At 43.9% G+C, this 25,336-nt stretch overlaps 2 protein-coding genes across 4 annotated transcripts; both read left to right on the top strand.

Moving 5' to 3' along the window:
* Positions 1 to 275: 275 nt before the first annotated feature.
* aqp10a (aquaporin 10a) lies at positions 276 to 4,268 on the top strand. Its single transcript, XM_040165366.2, has 6 exons — positions 276 to 501; positions 1,675 to 1,801; positions 2,045 to 2,182; positions 2,290 to 2,408; positions 2,489 to 2,706; positions 3,755 to 4,268. Exons 1-6 carry the CDS (start codon positions 418 to 420, stop codon positions 3,954 to 3,956), a joined length of 888 nt encoding a protein of 295 aa, XP_040021300.2. The 5' UTR covers positions 276 to 417; the 3' UTR covers positions 3,957 to 4,268.
* An 874-nt stretch (positions 4,269 to 5,142) lies between these two features.
* On the top strand, positions 5,143 to 23,823 carry atp8b2 (ATPase phospholipid transporting 8B2). 3 transcript variants are annotated; one of them, XM_040165573.2, is made up of 31 exons: positions 5,173 to 5,292; positions 6,940 to 6,999; positions 7,093 to 7,160; positions 12,011 to 12,069; positions 12,195 to 12,308; positions 12,569 to 12,667; positions 12,837 to 12,898; positions 13,016 to 13,088; positions 13,359 to 13,429; positions 13,536 to 13,615; positions 14,013 to 14,171; positions 14,259 to 14,347; positions 14,486 to 14,682; positions 14,974 to 15,094; positions 15,229 to 15,316; positions 15,632 to 15,666; positions 15,783 to 15,942; positions 16,066 to 16,254; positions 16,786 to 16,901; positions 17,155 to 17,319; positions 17,623 to 17,734; positions 18,049 to 18,154; positions 18,418 to 18,631; positions 18,799 to 18,982; positions 19,945 to 20,168; positions 20,269 to 20,352; positions 20,593 to 20,838; positions 20,951 to 21,089; positions 21,333 to 21,463; positions 21,979 to 22,566; positions 22,657 to 23,823. In XM_040165573.2, exons 3-31 carry the CDS (start codon positions 7,136 to 7,138, stop codon positions 22,753 to 22,755), a joined length of 4,029 nt encoding a protein of 1,342 aa, XP_040021507.2. In that variant the 5' UTR covers positions 5,173 to 5,292; positions 6,940 to 6,999; positions 7,093 to 7,135; the 3' UTR covers positions 22,756 to 23,823. The 3 variants fall into 3 exon arrangements, 2 of the variants coding, with proteins under 2 accessions (XP_040021505.2, XP_040021507.2); XR_013453656.1 differs by lacking the exon at positions 6,940 to 6,999 and having other exon boundaries at positions 5,143 to 5,292; positions 21,337 to 21,463; XM_040165571.2 differs by lacking the exon at positions 6,940 to 6,999 and having other exon boundaries at positions 5,143 to 5,292.
* The last annotated feature ends 1,513 nt before the right edge of the window (positions 23,824 to 25,336 follow it).

Here is a 25,336-nt window from a genome sequence, read left to right as displayed (position 1 = left end):
GTAAAATATGCACCAATGATTTAACATTGGTGACTCAGTTGCATAGGTGTTGTGATCAGGGGTTCTGATAACGTAAATATGGTACTGTGTGTGTGTAAATAGATTTATATTATCTGCGTTATTATCATCTTATTATCATCAACTATTTATGGCCTCTTTCAATTTTAACCTCCAACAGGTGAGGGACACGCGCTCTGCTCCAGCCAATCCTGAAGTGTGACTACCCAATAAATAAGTAATAGTGTTTGACCAGCTGTGGATAAAGACCAGGGAGGGAAGTGGAAGAAGTAGGATGCAGAACGCAGGTCCTTAGATGCTCAGAAATTCTGACTAAAAACATTTTGCATCAGCACTGAGACCTCCAGCACTCACATCAGCGTTTTATTGTGTGGTCAGAAGACGGATTAAAGCCCACCAATGCTGAATCACCGTGTTGTGAGGGTGAAGAATGCCCTGGTGAGGGAGTGCATGGCTGAGATATTGGGAACTTTTGTCTTGCTGGTAAGTGACAATCAGGTTTTTAAGTTTGCTTTTGTATTTTGTACGTTGTTTAATTTTGTGTTCTAGTACGGTTCCCACAAACTGTATTTGGATGTTGTACACGCAGCCTCATTGTAACTTAATGCTGCTGCATAATCATGAAGGTTGTATTTCATTTGTAATGCAACATTCTAGTAGTTCTTTGTTGTGGCTATATTGGATATGAGAGTATTATTATTATAGTTATTATATTCCTTAAATGGAAATGAATCAAGCACTGAACATTGTCCCTCGAGATTATCTTTCCCCAATCTGTGCACTTCCACTGGAATTACCACAACAATGATATACTGATTAGACCATAAAAATATTGTTGATATTAACATTTTATGTCAAGGACTGTCATGAAACATTTTCTAGAATATCATTTTTATTTATATGATTCTTTATTTTTGGTCATATGAAGTTATGCATTTGAACATGTGTGTAGGTATTTATATAGTATTAATTTTAAAAAATTTAAAAAATTGGTAGCCAATTGTAATATTACAACAGTATTGTTAAAGGGGCTCCAAAGTCTGAACTGTAATGTTAATAATTAGTTTAAAAAATCCCACAAAATGGGATGGATTTTATTTTTTTATATATGTTTCCTCTACTTAATTTGAATATTTATTTTACTTATAACATTACAACCATTAATGAAGTTTCAGACTGAGACACCATGGCATTTAAATGATTTATTATGGTACCATGACTCTCTGTAATGTAACCTTGGCCTGTAATAAATATAAAATAACATTTAGCCCTCAGTTGGTCATTACGTTATATTACCTTTACTGCAGATGTGGTTTTTATGAGATGAACAGATATAATGTATGTGTGTTTGCCCCCTTTTCATGTGGGGTGTGGAGTCAGATTGGTGTTTTATGGGGCAATTTAGATAAGAAGTGGACAGTGTCATTGGAAAGTCTATGATAGCGACAGCATATTATGTTCTAAATGCTTTCGAACAAAAGCATTTTTTTCCGCGACAACTCAAATGTTCTTTTCTTATAAATAATGAATCAATCACTAAGGGAGGAATAATCACTACTGAATGTGCACATGTATTTTTTCCCTTTACGTGGAAATATTGTTTCCTGTATCCAGACTTGAGATACTTCTCTTCTTCTTTCTTCATCTCCCCTGAAGCTCTTTGGTTGCGCTGCTGGGGCTCAGGTGAAGACGAGCAGGGAATCTAAAGGCCAGTTCCTGTCGGCCAACATGGCCTTCTCTGTGGGTGTGATGTCAGCTACATACCTCACCAAGGGCATCTCAGGTAAGTTAAATCAAGTCAACAATATAACACGGCTAAACTGTCATCATTGAATGATGAACAACAGTATTCTGTCCTCGCACTCTGACCACTGGACATCACCCTAAAATCTGACGCTCTCTGAAAAGAGGCCTCGTCAATCTCGTCTTCAGTCTTCAGTCTGTGATCTACCAGTTAGTTGACACACTGTACAGCTACAAATAATCCAACATTTAATTACCTTTCCTTGGTTTTATTTCTCCGTAGGTGCTCACCTGAACCCGGCGGTGACTCTGAGTTTCTGCGTGCTGGGCCAGGTGCCGTGGGGAAAGCTGGTGCCCTACTGCCTCAGCCAGGTGCTGGGGGCCTATCTGGCATCAGCCCTCGTCTTCCTGGTCTACTATGGTTTGTGTTTCTGCCCCTTTAAACACGTTATCATTGAGCTAAAAATGGATGATTCTTTAAAGTCCCTCTGTTTTTCTTGATTTTCATTCTTTCTGTTTTTATCTCAGATGCCATAATGGAGTTTAGTGGAGGAGTATTGACTGTTTATGGCGCAAACGAGACAGCGTCTATATTTGCCACGTATCCGTCAGAGTACCTGAGTTTAGGACGAAGTTTTCTGGACCAGGTCAGTGAGTGGATTCGTAAAAACCGTGATCAGGATTTGAACGGGATCGTAATCTGCTGCTTCTGTGCTTATTGTATTAGGTAGTGGGCACTGGCATGCTGATGCTGTGCATCCTCGGTTTGGAGGAAAAGAGGAACACCCCGGCTCCCTCAAAGCTGATTGCTCCCATAGTGGCAGCGATCGTCTTGGGGATCTCCATCTCCATGTCAGCCAACTGTGGTGCTGCAATAAATCCTGCTCGGGACCTGGGACCTCGCCTCTTCACACTGACAGCAGGCTGGGGCACTGAGGTATTCACGTAAGTATCCTAGCAGGCGCACAAGCACCGAACACAAACAACTGACCAGGTATATACCTCAAGATTGCATATTTCATATCAATCATTCAAAGGCCTTACTGGCGGAGCTACATATTTAATCTGCAAACTGTTGAAACTGATAATCTAAAGGGGACATTGTTTGCACTTACAGGTCACCTTTTGTTTCTCCAAAACTCAAATATGTCAGAGGTTATAAGTGGCAGGATTTGTTGCGACCTCTGCCTGTATACTTCTGCAGCTTTAAGTACTCTTTGTGTAAAATAATATATTTAGAGCTGCATAGGTTGATTCCGGTCCAGTAGGTGGCAGATTAACTCCAAATAGTGCTGAACAAAAGGGACGAACAGCTAACGCGTTACGGCTTGCAAAGCTGTTTTGAGTAACGTCTTAGGAAATAACGGCATTCTTACAGTCCATCCATCCATCGTCAAACCTCTTATCCTGCATACAGGGTCGTGGGGAGGCTGGAGTCCATCCCAGTCAACTTTGGGCGATAGACAGGGTACACCCTGGACTGGTCGCCAGCCAATCGCAGGGCTACACAGAGACACACAACCATTCACACATCTACGGGCAATTTAAAGTCCCCAATTAACCTGATCCCCAGAGCATTCTTACCGTATAAAGCAGACAGAGAGCTGTGTTGTAATCCAATCTGTGGGGGCAAATCAATAGTCACTGGTCTTTTTATAGCAAACTGCCACCAACTGCAAAAAAAAAAATAATAATAACTGCTTGCTAATGTTGTTTGATATTAGCAAGTAGCTAGAAAGTAATATTTCTAACAGCAAATCATTAGTTTAGCCTGTAACAGAGCTGAAAACATCTGCTTCTGCCTCTGCAAGTGCAAACCCTTACCAAAACACTGAGCGAAATGAGGCTCTGTAGAGCTGCTGGTATTACTTCTCCATGTGTCTGTTTGAAATCCCGTTTAAATCACACATTCAGTGTCAATGTAGAACATTTTGATACATGATTAGATTAGATAAAAAAGCATCCTCTGAACTCCTCCCTGTCTTTTCTCCAGGTGTTACAACTACTGGTTCTGGGTACCCTTGGTGGCCCCACTTGTGGGAGGCGTAATGGGGACTTTCATGTATTTGGTCTTCATCCACTGGCATCTGCCTGACCCGGATCCCGCGGAGAGCTTCTCCTCCAGCGGGGACGTGATCAAGCAGCCCAGCATCCAGCGGGAAAACGGAGCGGAGTTAAAGGCTACACATCTCTAAGCGTCGTTAATCACAAAAACTGAAGGTTAAAGACTTGGTTGTGAATTATAGTAGAGACGGCAAAATCGGAGCTTCGCCAATGCTAAGAAGCACATACTGTATCTGTCTGTCTGTGTATGTGTTATCTATTTACTCTATGAGTAAGCTTCTTTGACACAGCCAGGAGGCGCCAGGAGAGGTATTGATTGTAGGGATGTTGATATTGATGTATTGTTTACAGTGTGGATTTTTAAATTATATGTACTTTTCATGGACTAAAGAATACCGTTATGACTTGTTGATTCAATTAAAATATACAAATGAATACATACAGTATATACACCATGCAGTCTTGATTTATTTCTGTTTCTCCTATTTCTTCTGTAGAAAAATGACATTGCATTGCTTCACCTTGGTTGATAGTGCACATGTTAATTGTTAGAGGTCTTTCCTTGTTGTTTACTCAACAGCAAGGAAAAGATGGGAGATGGTCATTTCAGGGGGCCAAAACTACACTGTGAATATGTGAGTCCACTTATCAATGATTGATTTAGATTGGTTTGGTCTCTTGCGTCCATCTGGATACACTCAACAAAAGTGCATTAAAGAGTAATGGTGGGGTGGAACCTTTGGGGCACATTTACAAAGCTCAATACTTTATTGAATTTGTTGTTTCGATCATTGACAATAATGTCACAAACCATATGACAACAATTCACAAGCATAACCGAGCAAGACTAACGGAAAACAACAACAAGACACGTCAAAGCTGTTTGGTAGCCTATTTTTCCCCAATTGTTGTTTGTAGATTTTAAATGATCTTTTATGCCTCCATCCAGACATTTGTTATCAGAGAATACTGGGGCGAAATATAATGAAATACAATGATAGCAAAGAGTGGGCATCTTTTCATCTCCCCTTCTTCTATGAACAGATGTGCAGTGGAGGCCAGTATCACACAAAGTGTATTAACATCTGTTAAAGCAGATGTGTGCGTAAAAACAGAAAACGCTTTTATTTGTTTTCAGTAAGGTTACGTTTCCAAACAATGGGCAGACGAAAAGAAACAAATAGGAAGAATACCCAGTGATGGAGATCGAATCCTCAGCGAAAATGCTTGTTCAGGTCCGAAGTGGAGAAAGAGCAGGAGGTGAAGCCACCTCCCCTTCCTCCCTCCTCTCCCGTGGCCCGAGCCGAGTCCTCCCTCACCTCGACGCGGTGCCTCCAGCGCCTCCCCGGTATCCCGTCACGGGGGGGGGGGGGTCGGTCTCCCGCCTCAAGCCCCACCGTGTCCTCGAAGAGAGAAGCGACGAGGAGGTCTCCCCCACAAAACAACGTATAAGAGAAACTCGTGAAGGTAGGTGTCTATTTCCTGCCTGCAGAAGCGGTGGTTAGCCGTCTCCATTACGCATGACCAGGCGGGATGCCGTGCAGTCCAGGACTTGATCATCTGAAAATAATATTGATGTTTCTCTCTGTTTTCCCTGTGAAGTGTTCAGCTCTTATTACTGCGTCCGGAAATGCGGGTTACATTAAAGTAAATATGTACAGTCTATACAGCTCTCTGTAGTCTGGTTGTATTCAGAACATTTCCCCAAAGTCAAAGTGAAAGTTACAGATGTCGTTGGATACTGACCCCGCGCATCACCGCGTGCTCTTTCGCGTCTAACGGGGCTTTTTACTGATTCATTCAATTAACTTCGTTGATGCACTACAGTGTGCTTTTCCCCAAAGTTGATACAGCGACCAATAGTGAACTAATAGTTCATTTTAAAATGAGTTCAATATAACAACCCAAATGTATTTGCATCTCCTGGCAGTATAAAGCAGGATTAAAAATCCAGGAAACACACAACTTTTAAAGTAATGATTTCATTTTGATAAGAGTCTTTTGTTGTTTAAATTTATTGATTGGCTTTTATTTTGATTGTAGCAAAGTTCATGTTTAGATATCATCAAGAAGCAAATATTTGTGCATATGTAAAGAACCCAGATACCTTTATTAAACGTATTATCACATGATGACTTACCCTCAATCAATTGACCCCCCTGTATATCATACACAGTTTGTGTATGTTTGTTTTTTGTCATGTTTAAGATGTGAAGCTGAGCTTGAATGTTGCTGTGCACACATTTCATCAAAGATTTTTGCTGCTCCGAATTTTCCCCCAACGTCCGCCCGTCTCCGGTGACACGAGGGAATTCTCCACAGAGGGCAAATAAAGCGCTCAGACATCATTGTCTCCCTCGTTTATTTCATAAGGGCACTGCAGCACTAAAGGGTTATACGAGAGCAGGACACGGGACACCTTGAAGACCGGAGTGGCGAGAGAAAACTGCAGACTCTCATTCTACCACCTCTGATAGATTCACAAAGAGGTGCCACGTTCAAAGTGAGGGGGGCACAGAGAGGAGTGCATGGCCGGGCATGAGGCACCGCTGGAAACTGGAGCTGAAAGCTGATCAGCACAACTCACATGGAGAGAGGCAGGGCGCTCTTCCTCGGGAGTATTGATCGGAGGTTCGCCGCCTCGAGCCCCCCGTCTGCCATTCTGGTGGTACCTGCTTCAGCTCGCTTTACAAACCAGGGGCCGGGGATGTTGAAAGCATCGCCTCGGGCCCACCTCATGTTCTTCCATTAGTTGGCCGAGATAAAAAACTAGTGACTGAAAAGCAGTCGCGATGTGCCGTATGAACAGCTCAGCGTGTGGGGGGAAAGTGGAGAAGTTGAGAGTGCTGGGAAGAATCCGGCTCCGTTACCCTTTATGATCCACCGTGGGAGGAGACTGACAGTGGATCTGGCCCCAGCCACCAGTCCCCTGACACTAAGTGGGCCACAGAGACAGATGCAGCTCTCTGCTGAATGTCATTTCCTCATTATGGCCGACCAGAGATCCTCTGGTGTGTGTGTGTGTGTGTGTGTGTGTGTGTGTGTGTGTGTGTGATTGCGTGTGTCATGGGTTTTTAATGCCTGATTGACTTTGCACTTTTTCTCTTCTATGAGAATGTGTTTCACACCCTGAAGACAAAAATGAAATAGAGTGCATCACCTGAATACGTGCATGTGAGTCAGAAAGAAACCAGTGTGTTTTTTTATGCTTACCACTTAATTTGTTTGCTGCTTCTCATCTTCATTCCCTGTCTTCTCCCTCTGCAGACAATCCCATGGGCCATTGCAGAAAGAGAGCAGCAGAGTGGAGATGTTCAGGAAGAAGCCTCCTCCAGGTCAGTAGCGGACTCAACACACTCATCACTTGTGCATTCAGGGGAGCTACAGCTGGGGTTTGATAATGGTGAATGATCTGAAGAAAACGCACAGTCGACTTCTACTTGGTGTAAACAAGTGACGTAGTGACTGGATTGTCGTCAGATAAGCACTTAAATGCACACAGGATGTACAGTGGATAGATTGTAATTAAATTTCCCAAACTAGGTGTTCAGCAATGCATTAGGAGTATGCTGAGCAGGCGATACCTATTATAGAGGAACATCTGTATACGTCCAGATACACAGCGTCCTCTCTGGTGATGACTGAAAACACTGAATTTTGTTTGCATTCTTACGCACGTGAGTGTTTATTTGACATGAGACGCTCTTATAAGATGTCAGATGTAAATGTAACCTTGAAATACCCACAGTCAGTTTAGATATTGCCTACTGCAAATGGGACCACGGTAATATGGTTATGGTCCTTTAACCCACGCAGGGTTTGAAGACAAAGCCTCCGAGATCAAAGCATCAGTGACATTTTAAAATGTGAAGTTTAATTGTAAAGTTGGTGTCATCTCTATTTACGTTTTTGGAGTGAAGCTGATACACAGGTTGTAGTTCCGGGGTGCATAAGAGTCCTGATGAAGCATGCGGTCCACTCACAACGATCGTGCCTGTTCTCTCTAAATACATTTTCAGTTTCATCACACTATATTGGTCTATCACTGCCTGCGTGGGTGTATATGTCAGTGTATGTCAGTATGACTAAGAAATAAATAAGGTTAATTTTCTTGCCCGGTGAGTTAAAATTAGAATTTGTTTCGCTAAACCCTAATTGTGATACATTGAAGCCACATGGGCTATTCATAATTTCTGCCCCTGTTTGTGTGACATTATGTGGGGGCGGTGTAAGGTCCAAACAGGTAGTTGACTCCGCCACACACGAGGAGAGGAAAAGTACTGATGGTAGTTTTTATTATAGGGACGCACAATTGAATTGCATCGTTACAGGCAACTGTGAATGTATTTTCAACTAGGAATGAAAGCATATTCATGAAAATGTAAAGAAATAGGAAAATGTGCATATCGTTTCTGTTACAGAAATATATCATTCGTTTGTGTGTTCTTCAAAATATTTGAATCCTACATAAACAAAAAAACGGGTAATGTATTTAAAAGTATCTGCGATGTATCTGCACGAGGCTCGCCTTGCAGCACATGCACAGGCACCTGCCTGCCCGCGTCCACTGCAGTGCACCTTCTCCTTCATGACGTGCAGGAAACTGTGCAAACTGCACCAGCCACTTGGGCTCCCAACGCCACGGCAGCTCTGCAATGTGCTCGTACTTTAATGTCCGGAATGCCGGCGACTCGCTCATCTGCGAAGTCCTTGCAGAGACGGTTAGCTGACGTCATTACCCAAACTCGTGTGGTGACGTAACGCTCGCAGCGGGCGGTGTTTATGTTGTGGATGAGACTTGAACGCTGACGGTGCAGACTTTGCACATTGGTGCGTCGGTGAATTGATGAGCCTGCTGTGCAGCAGAATTGCTAAAAAAATAAAATAATAAAAAACACTTTTAATTTACGTGTGTACGTCATCGACACGAAAGTTGTCTACATTACCCTATTACCCAAACACGTCTACAACCTTCGTGTTTTACAATCGCAGAACTCATGCTGGCGAACAGCGACGAATCCGAATGTGACGTTGCAGAAAAATAAATGACATCAGTGTTTCTGCGGCAGGAGAGAGAGAATAGGGAACAAATGACTGAGCGTGCGTGTGCGCATGCGTGCCCGAGGAGGCGAGAGAGGAATCCACGCAGAGGCGAGGATGGGACGGCGAGCGGTTCATCCAACTTGACCGAAGTTGTTACTGTGGAGCCCGTGTCTTTGCGGCGATGCGACGGTCATTGAAATAGCGCACGTCGTATTTACAGCCGTCCAGCTGCGGACTGCTGGAAAAAGTCAAGATGACAATACCAGCCGAAATCCCGGAGAAATGGTTTCCACTCGTTCTTCCCCTTAAAAGAAAGAAACAGAAAGGACTAAATGGAGCAAAATCGAAAAAGAAGGGGGCAGGTACGAGTTTGTGTGACAGTTAAGCCTGCATTTGATTCAGCTTAGTTATTATTATTATTATTATTATTATTATTATTATTAGTCTTCACTGTCGTTGTCATCATCATGATCATTAGGAGGCTGTTGATTGCACAAACTGCATCTGAAACATATTCCTCCTCCTCATCCCAACTGAACTTTCATTGCGTGTACACTGTAGCTTTAACCTCATTATAATACGTATCATCACATCTTACAGACTTAATATTATAGGTCTAAGGCATATTTAGCTTTTGTGCTGTGTTTTTTAAACATCAGCCCCTGACATTAGTCAATTAATTATAGTAATTCTCATTCTTCATCTTCATACTTAGTGTCTTAATGTCTCCTACTGTTTGTGATTCTTCTTATTTTTCAGTTTCATATCCCAATATTAAGAGACGCCCTGTACAATGTGCCTCAACGTCGTCGCTCCGTTTTAGCTGTTTCCCTGCAGTTTAGTGCTGGTTATGTTTGTGTGTAAACAAAACTGGGTCCATCTGAATGTGATTTGTGCCTCAATAACTAGAGTGATATCCTTGTTGTCTCTGCTGTCTGACGCACTGATCAATCATCCAGGCGCCAGCCTCTGCGATCTCATCGCTGTCCTCATCTGTATCCCGATTCCTTCGCTTAACTATCACAGCTGTGCACCTTGATTTGACCTCCAGCCCACCACTCTGTCACAATTTCACCCACATTGTTTCCCAACTAATTAGATCATCGTGTGTGTGTGTATATGTGTGTGTATATGTGTGCGCATGCACGCGCATGACTGCAGAAAATTCTGCCATCCCATCCTCATCTAATTAAATGACACACAGCGAGTGATGATCTCGTCTGCGCTGGATCCGATCCTACCTTCAGCCACGGCAGTGACTACAGCATTTCCCATAGCTCGGACAGCTCTTTGGTCATTACTGTCATGACTTCAGCCTCTGTTCGCTGTGCTGTTGTGCTGCCGCTCATGGAGACATAAGGAGGTCGTGCGCTGTGGCACGTGTCGTCCAGCCATAGGGGGAAGAGTGTTAAAGAGACAGTTATGGAAGAAAAAGAGACAGTTCGTCATTCTATGTCCGACGGTGTGCTATTAAGTCATTTGTTTTGAATCAATATTGATGTACTACCTTGTGTCCCAGCTGATTATGGAAAGCCTGCAACTGAAAGTTCCACAGTAATGGAGCTTTATAGATTGATGCAGACTTGCTGTGTAGCATCTACTCTGCAGTGCCCTTGAAGCTGTCAGAGACATTAAACACTTAATGGGCGTCCTGCTAAAGATGCTCGTGCATTCTGCTGGGGTTGGTCAGCTGGCACAGTTGGGACAAACACCGCGCGGTCCTGACATCAGGTGCTCGGAAGCCTCGGTGTCTGCGTGCTGACCTCGCACAAGCACCTCGGCCTCCCCGTGGAGGCTTCCAGGTCTCTCCGCTGCCTGTCAGACAGATCTGTCTGATGAACACTTTCCCCTAGAAGGCGTAAGATAACATCACAACCTTCAGGTAGTTTGGAGAGGTGCCAGAGGGAAAAGGAAAGAGCACGGACAGAATTGATTGATTCTTTTTCTGTGTAATCAGCATGGTGGTTATGTCAAACAACTTTATGGTAATTCATCAATAAACGTCTTCTCATTACAAAATGAGTAAATATCCACTAAATGTCTATTCATGTAAATACATAATTATATGACAGTAACCAGAAATACATAATATTACAATATTCCTATGTTAACACTGTGGATTTTGTCCACTAATTGAGGTATTCTTGTCATCAATTGAAACAAGGCCAGAAATAATTTGTGTTTTGTGAAATGACCAATCCACTTTGACAACAGCTGAGCCTTCCGGAGTGAAAACTCCTGTAAACAACAAAGAGGAACTCAGCTCATCTCTTTAAGAGGCCAGTTTATTTGGTAAAGCACGAACCGATACGGGCTTCACAGTGCTGCAGAAACAGGAAACCACATGGTCTTTGTTTATTGTTATGCATTTGATTATGGGGCCTCTGTTGCGTGATGTCCCTTCCTTTGGCGCCTCTTTGCCTCTCTGTCAAAGGACTTTGTGGTTTCACAGCTACAGTAAGTCTTTGCAAAAGGTGTGTGTGTGTGCGTTTGTGCTTGTGAACTGTGTACATCTCTCTGCAAAACAGGCCAGTCATTTATTTTAAAAAGCAGTCTCGTCCATATTAGAGGAGGCAGGCCTGGTGGAGGAGGAGGGGAACTCCCAAACTGCCTTACTTCAGCATAAATAGAAACCTTAAAACAGCAAGAGGATGAAGAGCTGCGGCTCAGGAGGGATTTTGCTCTTTTGCTTCCATTCTCTACGGATTTAGTTCATACGGGTTGTCGATGTTGTTCCTCATCTGTGACTATCTGTGATGGGTGTCAATACTCTTCTTGAGGTATACAGATGCACATCTGTGGCTGCGTGTTGCGTTTGTGCAGATTAGAAAGAGACGGAAGCAGCAGATGATTAAAGATCAGAGATAATCGGTGTGTGTGAGACAGAATGATTGTGTGTGAGTCAATACTAAGAAAACAACTTCTAGCAGACAACTCCAGCTTCATTGGTTTATAAATACATGCACAAACATGGCGGACCTTTGGTCTCTTCAACTGTCTAGGTCGCCAGAGTCTTTCACTGGGATGGAAACTCTGAAGGATTAACAATGGTCTTTTTATCCACTTTGACGCACAGACATTTCTGTATACTTTAGTGTTGATTTTATCCTTGGATGAATTATTTCGTGCCTTGTGTCTTTAGAGGAGGAGAGACGGGTCAGAGCCAATGACAGAGAGTACAATGAGAAGTTCCAGTATGCGGTAAGAACATTTTCTCCTTTCCGTATTGTAAATAATGTTCATAATAGTATAGATGACATTTTCATCTTTGAAGCTATTCACTGAAATTGCTAGTCCATATGATGAATCCCCCTCTGCTTCTCCAGAGTAACTGCATTATGACATCCAAGTACAACATCGTCACCTTTCTGCCCGTCAACTTGTTCGAGCAGTTCCAGGAAGTAGCCAATACCTACTTCCTTTTCTTGCTCATACTTCAGGTAAGTGAAGGTCAGAGAGGGACAAAAGCATGACTTTCCTGGAATAAACACATCCCATTTCGCCTTTCACAGCCAACTCATCGTTCACAAGCTCCAAAATGGTTTCACAGTTATCATCCGACTTTTGGGATTTACCACTTTACTGCTCGCTGAGCGATCTGTGCAGTTTGGGTCAGATGTATTTGTCTCTGAATTGCACACTGCCTTTATGTCCTTTTACAAAAGTAATCTGCAGACCAACCTTCTCTGTCTCTGTATAGCTAATACCTCAGATCTCCTCCCTCTCCTGGTTCACTACCATTGTGCCTTTAGCTTTGGTGCTGAGCATCACTGCAGTGAAGGATGCAACAGATGACTATGTGAGCATGATTCCCTAATCACCTCATACTCAAATCATTTTGTGAAATCACAGTAAAATGTAGGACAGAGGCACCTGCCATTTCTGGGAGAAACTTACAAGGAGGTTCTCCAGCATGATACGCTTGACTCGGTTCTTGAAAAGCTCACAATGATCTTTGTGTCCGGCAGTTTCGTCACAAAAGTGACAACCAAGTGAACAATCGGCAGTCTCAGGTCCTCATCCGTGGCTTGTGAGTTCCCTGTCATCCATTTGCACCTCAGTAAAGTTTTCTCTGCAAGGTTTCCTAAATCCCAACACCTGCTCAGCTTCTCTAACTCACTATTTTTACTTTGTTTCTCTGTTTCAGGCTACAGAATGAAAAGTGGATGAACGTCCGAGTGGGGGATATCATCAAACTGGAAAATAAGCAGTTTGTGGCAGTGAGTCTGTGTCCACATCTACATATTTTACATGCACAAACACACACTCACAGGAATGAGTATTCTGGGTAGGCCCATTTGAAATCAAAACTTCATCCCCCAACCGATTAGTATCCTTAAAAGTCTTAATTTACATGCATGGTGGTTATTGCTACTGTAAAGCAAAAAGCCCGTTGCTTCCATCATCGCTGTGCCACCTGGGGCTCACTAGTTCTGTTCCTGTGCCATCAGATCACGCAATCGATGTTCTAATAACGTGTGTAATTACAGGCTGACCTGCTGCTGCTGTCCAGCAGCGAACCTCATGGGCTCTGTTACATTGAGACGGCCGAGCTGGACGGGTCAGAAGAAACACCACAGTTTACCTATCGACTCAAAGTACCTCACCATCTGCAGAAGGAACAGGACACGAGACATCTAACGGCTGCGTGCGTTATTGTCTTGCAGAGAGACCAACATGAAGGTTCGTCAGTCCGTCTCAGTGACAAATGAACTCGCGGACCAGAACAACTTGGCTTCATTCGATGGTGAGTTCCTGAGGAAAAACTCCTCCCCCTATTTTGATTTATGGTCTGGCTCTCCTTCTCTTCTTGATAATATATAGGTCAACCGGTTGCAGTGTAGAACACAAACATTATCCACCTTCACACCCTCGCACATGAACACCGAAAACACCCACAATCTGCACACGCGCACACACTTTCTTTCTGCCGTCTCCTGCCAGCATTTAACAACAGCCCGTCCTCACCCGCCCACTGGTTTCACACAGCACAATCCTTTTATGTGCGCACAGCACAGCAGCACGCACAGAAAATGCCTCACTGCAGCCTGATGATTAAGTCAACACTATATCGTAGTGGTGGTGCCATTGGATTTGGTGTACATCTATGATATGGCATTTGATTTGTGTGTGTGTGTTTGAAGGTGAAGTAGTGTGCGAGCCCCCCAACAACAAGCTGGATCGTTTCTGCGGGACTCTGTACTGGAGAGACAAGAAATACACCCTTACGAACCAGAACATGCTGCTACGAGGATGCGTCCTCCGCAACACGGAGACCTGCTACGGCCTGGTTATCTTCGCAGGTCCTGTGTGTGTCCGACAGTATCTGTGTGTGAAAGTACGTATCTGGTGTGAGCAAGAGGTCTAACTTTCCCCGTTACTTTCCTCAGGCCCAGACACCAAGCTAATGCAGAACAGCGGTAGCACCAAGTTTAAGCGGACCAGCATCGACCGGCTTATGAACACTCTGGTCCTCTGGGTAGGACCCCCCCAAAACCCCTCGTTTTTACGGCTCAAACAGCCACTATTGACTGGCTAAGAGATCCGAATGTTCGGTATGAGGGTGCTTTTTCTGACGCTTGATCGTTAAGTCTCTGCATCTGCGTATTTCTGTCAGATCTTTGGCTTCCTGGTGTGTATGGGTGTGATCCTGGCGGTGGGTAACGCGGTGTGGGAGAGAGAGGTGGGCTCCCTGTTTCAGAGCTATCTTCCCTGGGACCCCTCTGTGGACAACTTCCTGTTCTCGGCCTTCCTCTCCTTCTGGTCTTACGTCATCATTTTAAACACCGTGGTACCAATCTCTCTGTATGTGAGGTGAGGAGAAGTCCAAGACGTACTTAGAAAAATACAAAGCGTATGTAGAGGAGTGATGAAAGACAATAGGTCACAGAAAAGGGCATTTTTAGCGGACAGTTGTGTTCATCACACTGTTTTACATTACTCTTTGTATTAGACATTTTTATTATTATTGTTTCCTCTCCTCCCCTCATTTCTAAACCATCACTTTTTGTTCTGCGTGGGAATTTTTGTCGTCCTCTCTCTGACCTCTAAAGGCTCACTTCACTGTTGTAATCATGTCCCTTGGTCACCTGTCCTGTGTACCAGTGTGGAGGTGATCAGGCTGGGTCACAGCTACTTCATTAACTGGGACCAGGAGATGTTCTGCTCACAGTGTAACACAGCGGCGGAAGCCCGGACCACCACTCTGAATGAGGAACTAGGCCAGGTGGGCATCAATACTGCCAATGCATTGTGTGCGTGTGATGTTGTTATTACACGCTTGTTTGACTCACATTCATAGTTTTGACAAAGCTTTAATCTTACTTTAAGGATTTAGATCAACTAATGTGTGTCCCTTAGGTTGAATACATCTTCAGTGACAAGACTGGAACTTTAACTCAGAACATCATGACCTTCAATAAGTGCTCCATCAATGGACAGACTTACGGTTAGTGCACACACACACACACACACACACATGCATCTATGCACTTGGTGGCTGCTTCAGCTGTTATGGACTAAATTATATTTTTTCCATTTACATACATTGGAGCTTGAATATGGAAATGCCTCGATAGATACTGCAGTCCAGTACAACACCATCACTTAACAAATACTTATATACACCATTAAAATCACACCTCTATGACATCGTCAACAAAACCATTTCAGCTATCATAAACCTTTTGATTGCGTTAGATTGTACAGGTGTGCCTGTAAAGTGGCCAGTGTGTGTAATCACCAACGTGTGTGTCGCTGACAGGTGAAGGGCCAGACCCGTTGGAACCTCGGCCAAAGGTAAGCAGCCGCTCATGTTGCGTTTTGCCGAAACACTCGTTCATACACGTGCATAAGAGTCTACTGCTAGTTTATGACACGTCACCAAAGTCCTTCGCTCGCCGTTTTATCTTCAGAGACTGGACTTCACTCCCTTCAACCCCCTGGCGGACCCAGACTTCTGTTTCTACGACGACACCCTGCTGGAATCGGTGAAAGTGGGAGACGCACACACGCACAAGTTTTTCCGCCTGCTCTCCCTCTGTCACACCGTCATGAGTGAGGAGAAGAGCGAGGGTAAGCCGGGGGAGGGGGGGTATGTAGACGGTCAAATGGAGGCAAACATTGACACCCAACACACCATGTGGAGGTTATTCCTTTGGGCCATTATTCATCATCGTGTTCTTTGTCCGTCTATAGGAGAGCTGGTCTACAAGGCGCAGTCGCCAGACGAGGGGGCTCTAGTGACCGCAGCCCGAAACTTTGGCTTTGTGTTTCGCTCCCGAACACCGGGGACGATCACCACGACGGAGATGGGGCGGCCTGTCACCTACACCCTTCTTGCCATATTGGATTTTAATAACATACGCAAAAGGATGTCTGTTATAGGTGTGCAGGGATCATCATGTTCACTTTACAAAAATAAAGAATCAGGTGTTTGTTTTTAGTAAAGAAAAAATAGGACATTTTTATTTATATTAAAAAGCTGAAAAAAGATTTAAAGAATGCTCTCTGCAATTTCCCACATACTATATAGTCGGACTCTCACTTAAAGTGTGTTTTCCTCCTATGATTCTCATAATGCATGTATGCATGAAACATTATTACCTATTCACAATAGTTATAGTTATTATAACTATGAGCATATACCATAACATCAAGAGAACAGGCTTTGATTGCAGCAGCACATGATATGTTGAAATTGTTATAAATCAAGCAGACAGGAGATTAGCCATGTTTATGTTTATACCTCATCAAAGATTAACTTGTTGCTGGAAAAACGCCCAGAAATAGCCGGTCATAAATCCACTCCATGCACGGATGACATGAGAAAGAGGAGGGTCTGAATAGTGCTACAGTTTGAAGGCGATGGAAGAGTTGTATGGATTTCTTGAAGTATTTTCTCTTCATTTTACCTAGTGCGTGACCCAGAGGGCCGGATCTGTCTGTACTGTAAAGGAGCTGACACCGTGCTGCTGGAGAGACTCCACCCCTGTGAACAGGAACTGATGAACGTCACCTCCGACCACCTCCATGTGAGTAGACTCAGGAGGATGGGTGCAATTTTACTGCCATCTAGCGTCTGTATTCTTTGCAAAAGGTAAGCAAGTATCTCATAATTTTCCCAGATAAGGTAAATCAACTTGGCCTGTGGCAGACAGATATATTTGGACTGTTTCAATAGTGAAATAGAGTTCTGTTGACCATTGTGTTTTCCTTCATGTCAAAATGTTTGCATATTTCTACGCTTGTGCACGCCTGTGTGTATAATGTGTGTTCTGTTTCCAGGAGTATGCAGCCGATGGCTTGCGGACGCTGGCCCTGGCCTACAGGGACCTGTCAGAGGACGAGTGGGAAGCCTGGTCAGAGAGCTACTGCTGCGCTGACAAGGCCACCAGCTGCAGAGAGGACCGACTGGCAGCCGCTTATGAGCACATAGAACAGGACATGATGGTTCGTTACTTGGCTTGACAGTGTGTGCATCCATGTGTGTGTGTGTGTGTGTGTGTGAGTGACCTTCATTTTCTATCTGGAACATTAAGTCATTTGTTTTTCATACCATTTATGCAAACTTCTCACTGCAGACGAAATGAAAATGCACTGAAATTTGTCTCCTTAACTGGAGCGGAACATGATATTTTCTTAGTGAAGTATTTTAATTCACTGATTGTCAAGTTAATGAATGGATATGAAAGTAAGCCGTTAAATGTTAAATGTTCTGCTCGCATGGTAACTGGAATTAATGTGTGTGTCTAGCTGCTGGGTGCCACAGCTATAGAGGACAAGCTGCAAGAAGGCGTCCCAGAAACCATTGCAGTCCTCTCTCTGGCTAACATTAAGATTTGGGTTCTCACTGGAGACAAGCAGGGTGAGACACGTCCACTTTTACACACACTTACAAGCCTCAATTTGCACACCGTTGTTTAAATAAAAATGATAATTCGCAAAAGGGTAACTCCAAAAATAAAGTATAGTAAATAAAACCAGATAAACTGGCAGAGGGAACGATGAGATTCTACATCAATTTTCTCCAGCATGCATCTTAATGTTTAATTTGCATTAGCATTATTAGCATTTTCAAGTAGACTTATGTTCACCATAACTGTAAATCTGGCTTTGTCTTAAATCCACAACATGATTGGCTGTTAACTGCACTTGAGTTACCTACTCTGTTCCTCACAGAGACGGCTGTCAACATAGGCTACTCCTGCAAGATGCTGACAGACGACATGCCCGAGGTGTTCATCATCAGTGGAAACACTGTCCACAGCGTACGTCAGGAGCTCAGGTTAGTCTGTTTGTCTGCGTCTCTCTACACTCTAGGATAGACACAAATGAGAAAAGGCCATAGAATCAGAAAATAACTAAGAAGTGTATGCACGAGAGAGCAGGTGGCGTAGCAGTTTGCCAACTACTTAACATGTCTTACTAACGTATTTACCTAAGCTTTCATTTAGCCACTGCAGTCTTCATTCACATGTCAGCTTTTGGCTCGTCTTTCTGTCCAAAATGAGCCACGTTAATGTCGGGTTTGTTTGTGTTCATCTCCAGGAGGGCGAGGGAGAGGATGATTGAGTTGTCAAGGACCAGAGAAGGAGGGAAGGAGGAGGGAATAGAGGGATGTTTTATGGGTAACGGGTTCAGAGAAGGAGAAGGTTTGGGAGGAGCAGGAGGGAAACAGCTGCAGTGTCCTCCTCCTCCTCCGTCCAACCTCATGGACAACATCTCTGGGGAGTTTGCCCTGGTTATCAACGGACACAGTCTGGTAAGACTGACACGCCCCCAAACTCACTGATAAAAAACAAGAATTCATCTTTTAGCACTTGAGTCCACAAACCATATTCATCTCAAAGAACTTTTCTTGCGCCGCTACAACTCAGACCTTTTACCGTTCGGCTGTAAAACCTGTCGACCCTCTCTGGTTCTCTGCAGGCCCACGCGCTGGAAGCAGACATGGAGACGGAGTTTGTGTCGACAGCGTGCGCCTGCAAAGCAGTGATCTGCTGCCGAGTCACTCCGCTGCAGAAAGCTCAGGTGGTGGAGCTCATCAAGAAACACAAGAAGGCCGTCACTTTGGCTATAGGAGACGGAGCTAATGACGTTAGCATGATAAAAAGTAGGTGGTGCAGTCACGGAGGATAAGGGAGAAGTGGGGTTTAACTACGGGGGCTGCTAGTGTCTACCGTTAGGAAACGAAAAGCCTCAGCAGAAATCTGGAACAAATATTTGATCTAAATGTTTTATCTACTAGTAGTGATGACTAGTAGAATGTGGTGTGGAAATGTGTCTTACTTTAGCATCGATGAACTCATCTGTGCAAAGGGAACATTGTATTTAGCTTCTCAATTATCAAACCCAACAAATATGTCAAACTTAACTTGGGAAAATGTGTTTTGAATTCTAAACTTGAGACTTGAATAATTACATTTAATGAAATTAAAAGAGCCGCAACAAGTAGAATGGTCATAAGATGTTTTCTAACATGAAAGCTGCTTCAAAGGGAAAGGTTCTGCTTCTCTAAGTGCGTTTGTAATAGTCTGTGTTATGAAAGTGTTGCATCACCTCGTGTGTTCGCCTGTGGATGTATTTCATGTCAACATGTACATGTGCATGTTTCTTCAACTGGATTTATGCAAGTCAAAATTTATGCAAGCGATGGGTGGGGTTGGTTCACATCCTGTGATTTATGCTCTTTAAATCTCATAACGAGCATCTGAATACAATGTATGAAAGGTGTTTTTGTCTTCCCAGTGCTAAACAATATTCTCACTGGGGTGAAATGTTTCTTGAAGTAACACTTTATACCAAGATTTTACAAACGTATTCAGGTCTCTGTCCAAAAATGTTTGTAAAGTCAACCCTGATGCATGTAGGTGAAGGAGCTTTTATTGTGTAAACTAAACTTGCCTTTGGCTTGTGATAATGTGAGCTAACATGCTTTCTCCTGTAATTTCTAATAGTTGCTTGTCCCTTCAAGTGGATACAATTCACCATCAAAAAAAATAAACAATCCAGTTGTTTTTTTGTCAATGATTTTTAACTTTTCAATCTCTCTGTGTCCTCTCTCCAATCCATCAGGTGCTCACATCGGAGTAGGAATCTCAGGTCAGGAGGGCATCCAGGCCGTGCTGGCCAGTGACTACTCCTTCTCCCAGTTCCGCTTCCTTCAGCGCCTCCTGTTGGTGCACGGCCGCTGGTCCTACCTGCGCATGTGCCGTTTCCTCTGCTACTTCTTCTACAAGAACTTTGCATTCACCATGGTGCATTTCTGGTTTGGCTTCTTCTGTGGCTTCTCTGCACAGGTCTGACAGTAGGGCTCATAAAGACATCAACCATCTCAACCATCTGGTAACTGTGGTCATGATTTTCTTTTTGCCTGTGTCCATTTCCTCTTTCTTGTAGACGGTGTATGATCAGTACTTCATCACTCTCTACAACATTGTCTACACATCCCTCCCTGTGCTGGCCATGGGGATATTTGACCAGGTCTGTTCAAGCATACTGCGCATGCTGTATTCTTTCCATTAAATTGAAGAGAACCACACGAACAGTATGTAAGTGAATCCAGAGGATGAAGTGTATTGACTTAAAAGAATGTCTGACTATGAATGTCTATAACTGCTCCTGTAGTGCTGAAATAAGGTTCACAATTGGAAAAAACTTGGATTGCAATGAATTAAATTATGATATTCAGAATATTGTGATTATTTAATCTTTCCTCTGTAGGATGTTCCTGACCAGAGAAGTTTAGAGTATCCCAAACTGTACGAGCCCGGGCAGCTCAACCTCCTTTTCAACAAGAGAGAGTTCTTCATCTGCATCGCTCAGGGCATCTACACGTCAGTGGTGCTGTTTTTTGTCCCCTGTGCTGTCCTGTCCGACGCCACTCAGAGCACCGGAGAGCCCCTCGCCGACTACCAGACCTTTGCGGTCACCACGGCAACCGCCCTGGTCATTGTGGTCAGTGTACAGGTGAGAGAGTCCAGTGTGGCTTTGATCACAGCGCGCAACCTGAATGTTTAGCTATCGCCTGCACCAGCATTCTGTTTTATCTCTGCATGTGTGTCTGTGTCCGATGGTGTAGATCGCTCTTGACACAGGCTTCTGGACTGTTATCAACCACGTGTTTGTGTGGGGGTCTCTGGGCTCCTACTTCTCCATCATGCTCGCTCTGCACAGTCAGACCCTGTTCCTGATCTTTCCCAATCAGTTCCACTTTGTAGGTCGGTCCCCTCTTCTTGTTGTAACAGACAGACACATTGACTGATTCTCAAATGTCAAAGCTAAAATTAAGTTTGGTTTATACAGTTATAGAAACTTGATAATAATAATTAAAAAATGAAATATTAAGATCATCATGTAAAGATGTCTAGTCACTGTGCATTCTTAGTATATGTTAAATGCTGTAAAATCCGGACACGCATTTGCTAATGTGTGTGTTTGTGTGCGTGCGATTGTGAGTGCAGGTAGTGCTCAGAGTACATTGTTGCAACCAGTCGTGTGGTTAACGATCGCACTGGCGACAACAATATGCATAGTTCCAGTTTTGGCATTCCGCTTCCTTAAGGTGGACCTCAAACCTCAGCTCTCAGACACGGTGAGACAACACACACAAACACAACATCTCTAACACTGATGTTGCAAATCTTCTTTGCAACATGTGTCTCATCTTCTAAACAGTTTCAGTTTGAAATGCCAAACTGAAACTGGTCTTGGTCCCAGACAATGATTAACTGCACACGTACCGAACATGTATCCGTGAGTGTGTGTGTGTGTGTGTGTCTGAAGAAGAGTTCAGGCTTACCGTGCACTAAAAGCACTCTGCAAATATTGACTTAATCAGTGTACCCTAATAAATCAAGGTACTTCATAGTATACAAGCTCTGCGTGCGGCTCTTTGTCTCAAGCCATCAGAACTAATTAGCAGAATCTCTTCTATAATCTCTTATTAAACATCTGTATCTGCGATTCTGTCTATTTAAAATATAATGTAGCAAGAAAGGATCGCATACAGCTGTTTGTGAACCCCAAACGCGTTTATTTGGTCTAATTTATCAACTGATATACATGCTGATACTTACTATGAACTGAGTGTTCATGTTCCTCCTCCAGGTGCGCTACACTCAGCTGGTGCGGCAGAAGAAGCGCAAGCCGATAGATTGCAGCGGCGAAGGTGGGAGACGTGGGCTGGGCAGTGTGTCAGACGGCCGTCTGGGTGCTCGCGGCGGTTCGAGGAGGTCGGGCTACGCCTTTGCCCACCAGGAAGGGTTTGGAGAGCTGATCACTTCCGGAAAGAACATGCGTCTCTCTTCCCTGGCCTTGGCCAGCTTCGCGTCCAGACACAGCTCCGGCTGGATCGACACGCTGCGCAGGAAGAAACCTACGCACGTCCAAACTCCTCCCAGCGCCTCCGGGGAGAGCAGCCCAGCCCCCAGCTGCGTGTCCGGGTCAGTGCCGCCACTTTCAAACTCCTCCTCTGTTCTGGGCGGCTCGCAAGACACGACCATCGAGGAGGAGACGGGCGCAACGCCTGCCCAAAACGCACAGACTGCTCCTGCACAAAGCCTGGCAGCTGCTTTGGCGGCGGCGCCTCGGGGTTCAGCCCAGGCCGCCAATGCTGAAGGCCTCGCCCGCGCGGCCCGGAGGTCCCAGGGGGGAGACTCGCCTGGAGGCTGGTCAAGCACTCTGGGCGCCGTGCAGGTGAGTTTCAGTGATTGTATTTTCACGTTTCATCAATAACGGCACGTCTAAAGTAATACACGTCGACGCCTCCCTTCTTCTCTCCAACAGGAGGCTCTGTTCCGTTGGAGGGCTCGGGCTGCTGCATCCAACAGCCCCCGCCCGCCCTCTGTTCCTATGGAAACCAGACAGAATGAGGGAACCTTTTAGAATACATAGGGAAATACATTTTCCACTGTTGTCCACTTACATGTATGCACACAAATGGGATGTGTTGCGCGCTTTCCTGGAGAGACACTGAGACACGAAGAGCAGACTGTTCAAAGACTGTCATTCCTCTCTGTTTCCCAACTGAAGCTTGTATAATAATATAGGGAAAAGTGACATTTCCTAATCTGCAACTATGAATTGGGATTTAGAGGCGGTACATGTGTTCCCATGGTATGAGATTGCTGTTCATGAATGACTAGAACATAACAATATGTACAGTATTTAACTGAAGAAAAGCAGCAGGTGCAGGAAAAGGTAACATCCTGTTAATGATGTTAATGATTATTTCCACTTTTTCTTTGTTTCAAGTCAGGGCTCGCTCACAATCAAGCTTCCTTCAATATCAAAAAAAAGCAATAGGTTGAGTGAATGTGCAGACTAACAACCTTCAATAAGTGAAGTTCAGGCCTTCTTTTTAAAAGTGTTTTGTTCCTTATAGTTCTCAGTGAGAACGGTGCTTTACTTTACAGAACACTGCACAAAATGTTTCAGCTCCCATTAGTTTTGTCTCACTTGTAACTTCACATCGAACGTTTTCCTTTCTTTTTGCATCATATTGATGTGTTTTATGATGTTCTAGTTGAGTTGCCCTTAAAGGATGCTCTCAGTGCTTTTTTTCTCCTTTTTGAAGCTGTGTTGTTTTCATCTGGAAAAAGGCACAAATCATGTTGACAAAGTGCCAGAAGCTGACTTGAGGTCACACATGGGCAAAAGGTGAATGGTCAAACCGCTATTTCAAGTGCTTTAAATTTGTCCGTGCATAAAGGGAATGTGTTTTGGGATAATGATGCCTTAAATATGTCACCATTTAGGTCCCCTGAAGCTACTATGTTCCCTGATCCATCAACGCACAACATTCCACCTGTGTTGCAAATGCTGCTGTCAATTATGGATTCTTACTCAAGTAGGGTTGATATTATACGTGAGCGTCCAAAAGGCCCGAAATGAATGTACTGTCGAACGGTGGTCAATAAACTCGTCATCTTTCGTTCAAATGAGAGGATCAAACTGTGTCCATGAAAATGTTATTTTAAGTAGCAACCTGAGTGTGAGGTAGAAATGACCACACTGCTGTGGGGCATAAAATGAAATTAGGTTAATATTACCCGGCAACTTTGTGTTAAAACAGAAAGTAAAACACACATATGTGGTATTTTATGTGACAAAAGAACTCTTTAGTCGTCTCGTTTGTCACTGTGTAGTCTACACTCTTTTGCATGCACACGCATGTTGTTGTCGCCAGTGCAATCATTAACCACGCGACTGGTTGCAACAATGTGCTCTGAGCACTACCTGCACTCCCGATCGCACGCACACAGACACACACATTAGCAAATGCGTGTCTGGATTTTACAGCATTTCACAAGAACTAACAATACACCGTGACTAGACATCTTTACATGATGATCTCAATGGTAGCAAAAGGAATTCAGCAGGCAACTACACAAAACATTATTAAGATATTGTCTTATATCAATAGTCAATATATTGTCGTATTGGGGCTTGTCACGTATATAACCGGTGGTAATGTATAAATGTGTTATTGGCTGCGTTGTAATTTAAGTTAATAACTTCACTGATTAAGATTGCTATTGTCATGTCTGTTTAATTACATTATGTAGACATATTTTGAATGGTTTATTGATATTACTAAATCATCAACCTGTGTGCAATCTATTACAATTCACTTGAAAGATGTGGAGCATCCTTAAAAAGTTTTTATAATTTTATATACTGAATCACTAAAGGCCTGATAGTCGGCGAGGACAGCACAGGGGACAAAAAACAACACCTGTGCGATGCAGATGAAGAACTCTCTTGTTGAAAAGGAGGTTGCAGCGGGGTGACTCGGCAGCAGATCACTGCTTTGCAGGCGCACGCTGTCGACACAAACTCCGTCTCCATGTCTGCTTCCAGCGCGTGGGCCTGCAGAGAACCAGAGAGGGTCGACAGGTTTTACAGCCGAACGGTAAAAGGTCTGAGTTGTAGCGGCGCAAGAAAAGTTCTTTGAAATGAATATGGTTTGTGGACTCAAGTGCTAAAAGATAAATTCTTGTTTTTTATCAGTGAGTTTGGGGGCGTGTCAGTCTTACCAGACTGTGTCCGTTGATAACCAGGGCAAACTCCCCAGAGATGTTGTCCATGAGGTTGGACGGAGGAGGAGGAGGACACTGCAGCTGTTTCCCTCCTGCTCCTCCCAAACCTTCTCCTTCTCTGAACCCGTTACCCATAAAACATCCCTCTATTCCCTCCTCCTTCCCTCCTTCTCTGGTCCTTGACAAATTAACGTGGCTCATTTTGGACAGAAAGACGAGCCAAAAGCCGACATGTGAATGAAGACGAAACGAGGGACAACGGGGAAACAGACACAGCTGAGAAAAGAAAAAACAGAAACACAAAGAAAAACAAAAGCTCTTCCCCTGATGATGTGATGTGATGCAACACTTACAAAACACAGGCCATTACAAACACACTTTTGAAGCCGCTTTAATGTTAGAAAACATCTAAGGATCATTATGTG

This window comes from Gasterosteus aculeatus, chromosome 20 (assembly GCF_964276395.1).
Source record: "Gasterosteus aculeatus chromosome 20, fGasAcu3.hap1.1, whole genome shotgun sequence".
NCBI lineage: Eukaryota > Metazoa > Chordata > Actinopteri > Perciformes > Gasterosteidae > Gasterosteus > Gasterosteus aculeatus.
This window is presented reverse-complemented; position numbering and strand designations above follow the sequence as displayed.

Coding starts and splice junctions, on each gene's coding strand:
- atp8b2 (XM_040165571.2), top strand. CDS start 7,136: ATGTTCAGGAAGAAGCCTCCTCCAG. Junction 12,070..12,194: donor ATGAGAAGTTCCAGTATGCG/GTAAGAACATTT, acceptor CTGCTTCTCCAG/AGTAACTGCATTATGACATC. Junction 21,464..21,978: donor AACCTCAGCTCTCAGACACG/GTGAGACAACAC, acceptor TTCCTCCTCCAG/GTGCGCTACACTCAGCTGGT.
- aqp10a (XM_040165366.2), top strand. CDS start 418: ATGCTGAATCACCGTGTTGTGAGGGTGAAGAATGCCCTGGTGAGGGAG. Junction 1,802..2,044: donor CCTCACCAAGGGCATCTCAG/GTAAGTTAAATC, acceptor ATTTCTCCGTAG/GTGCTCACCTGAACCCGGCG. Junction 2,183..2,289: donor CGTCTTCCTGGTCTACTATG/GTTTGTGTTTCT, acceptor TTTTTATCTCAG/ATGCCATAATGGAGTTTAGT.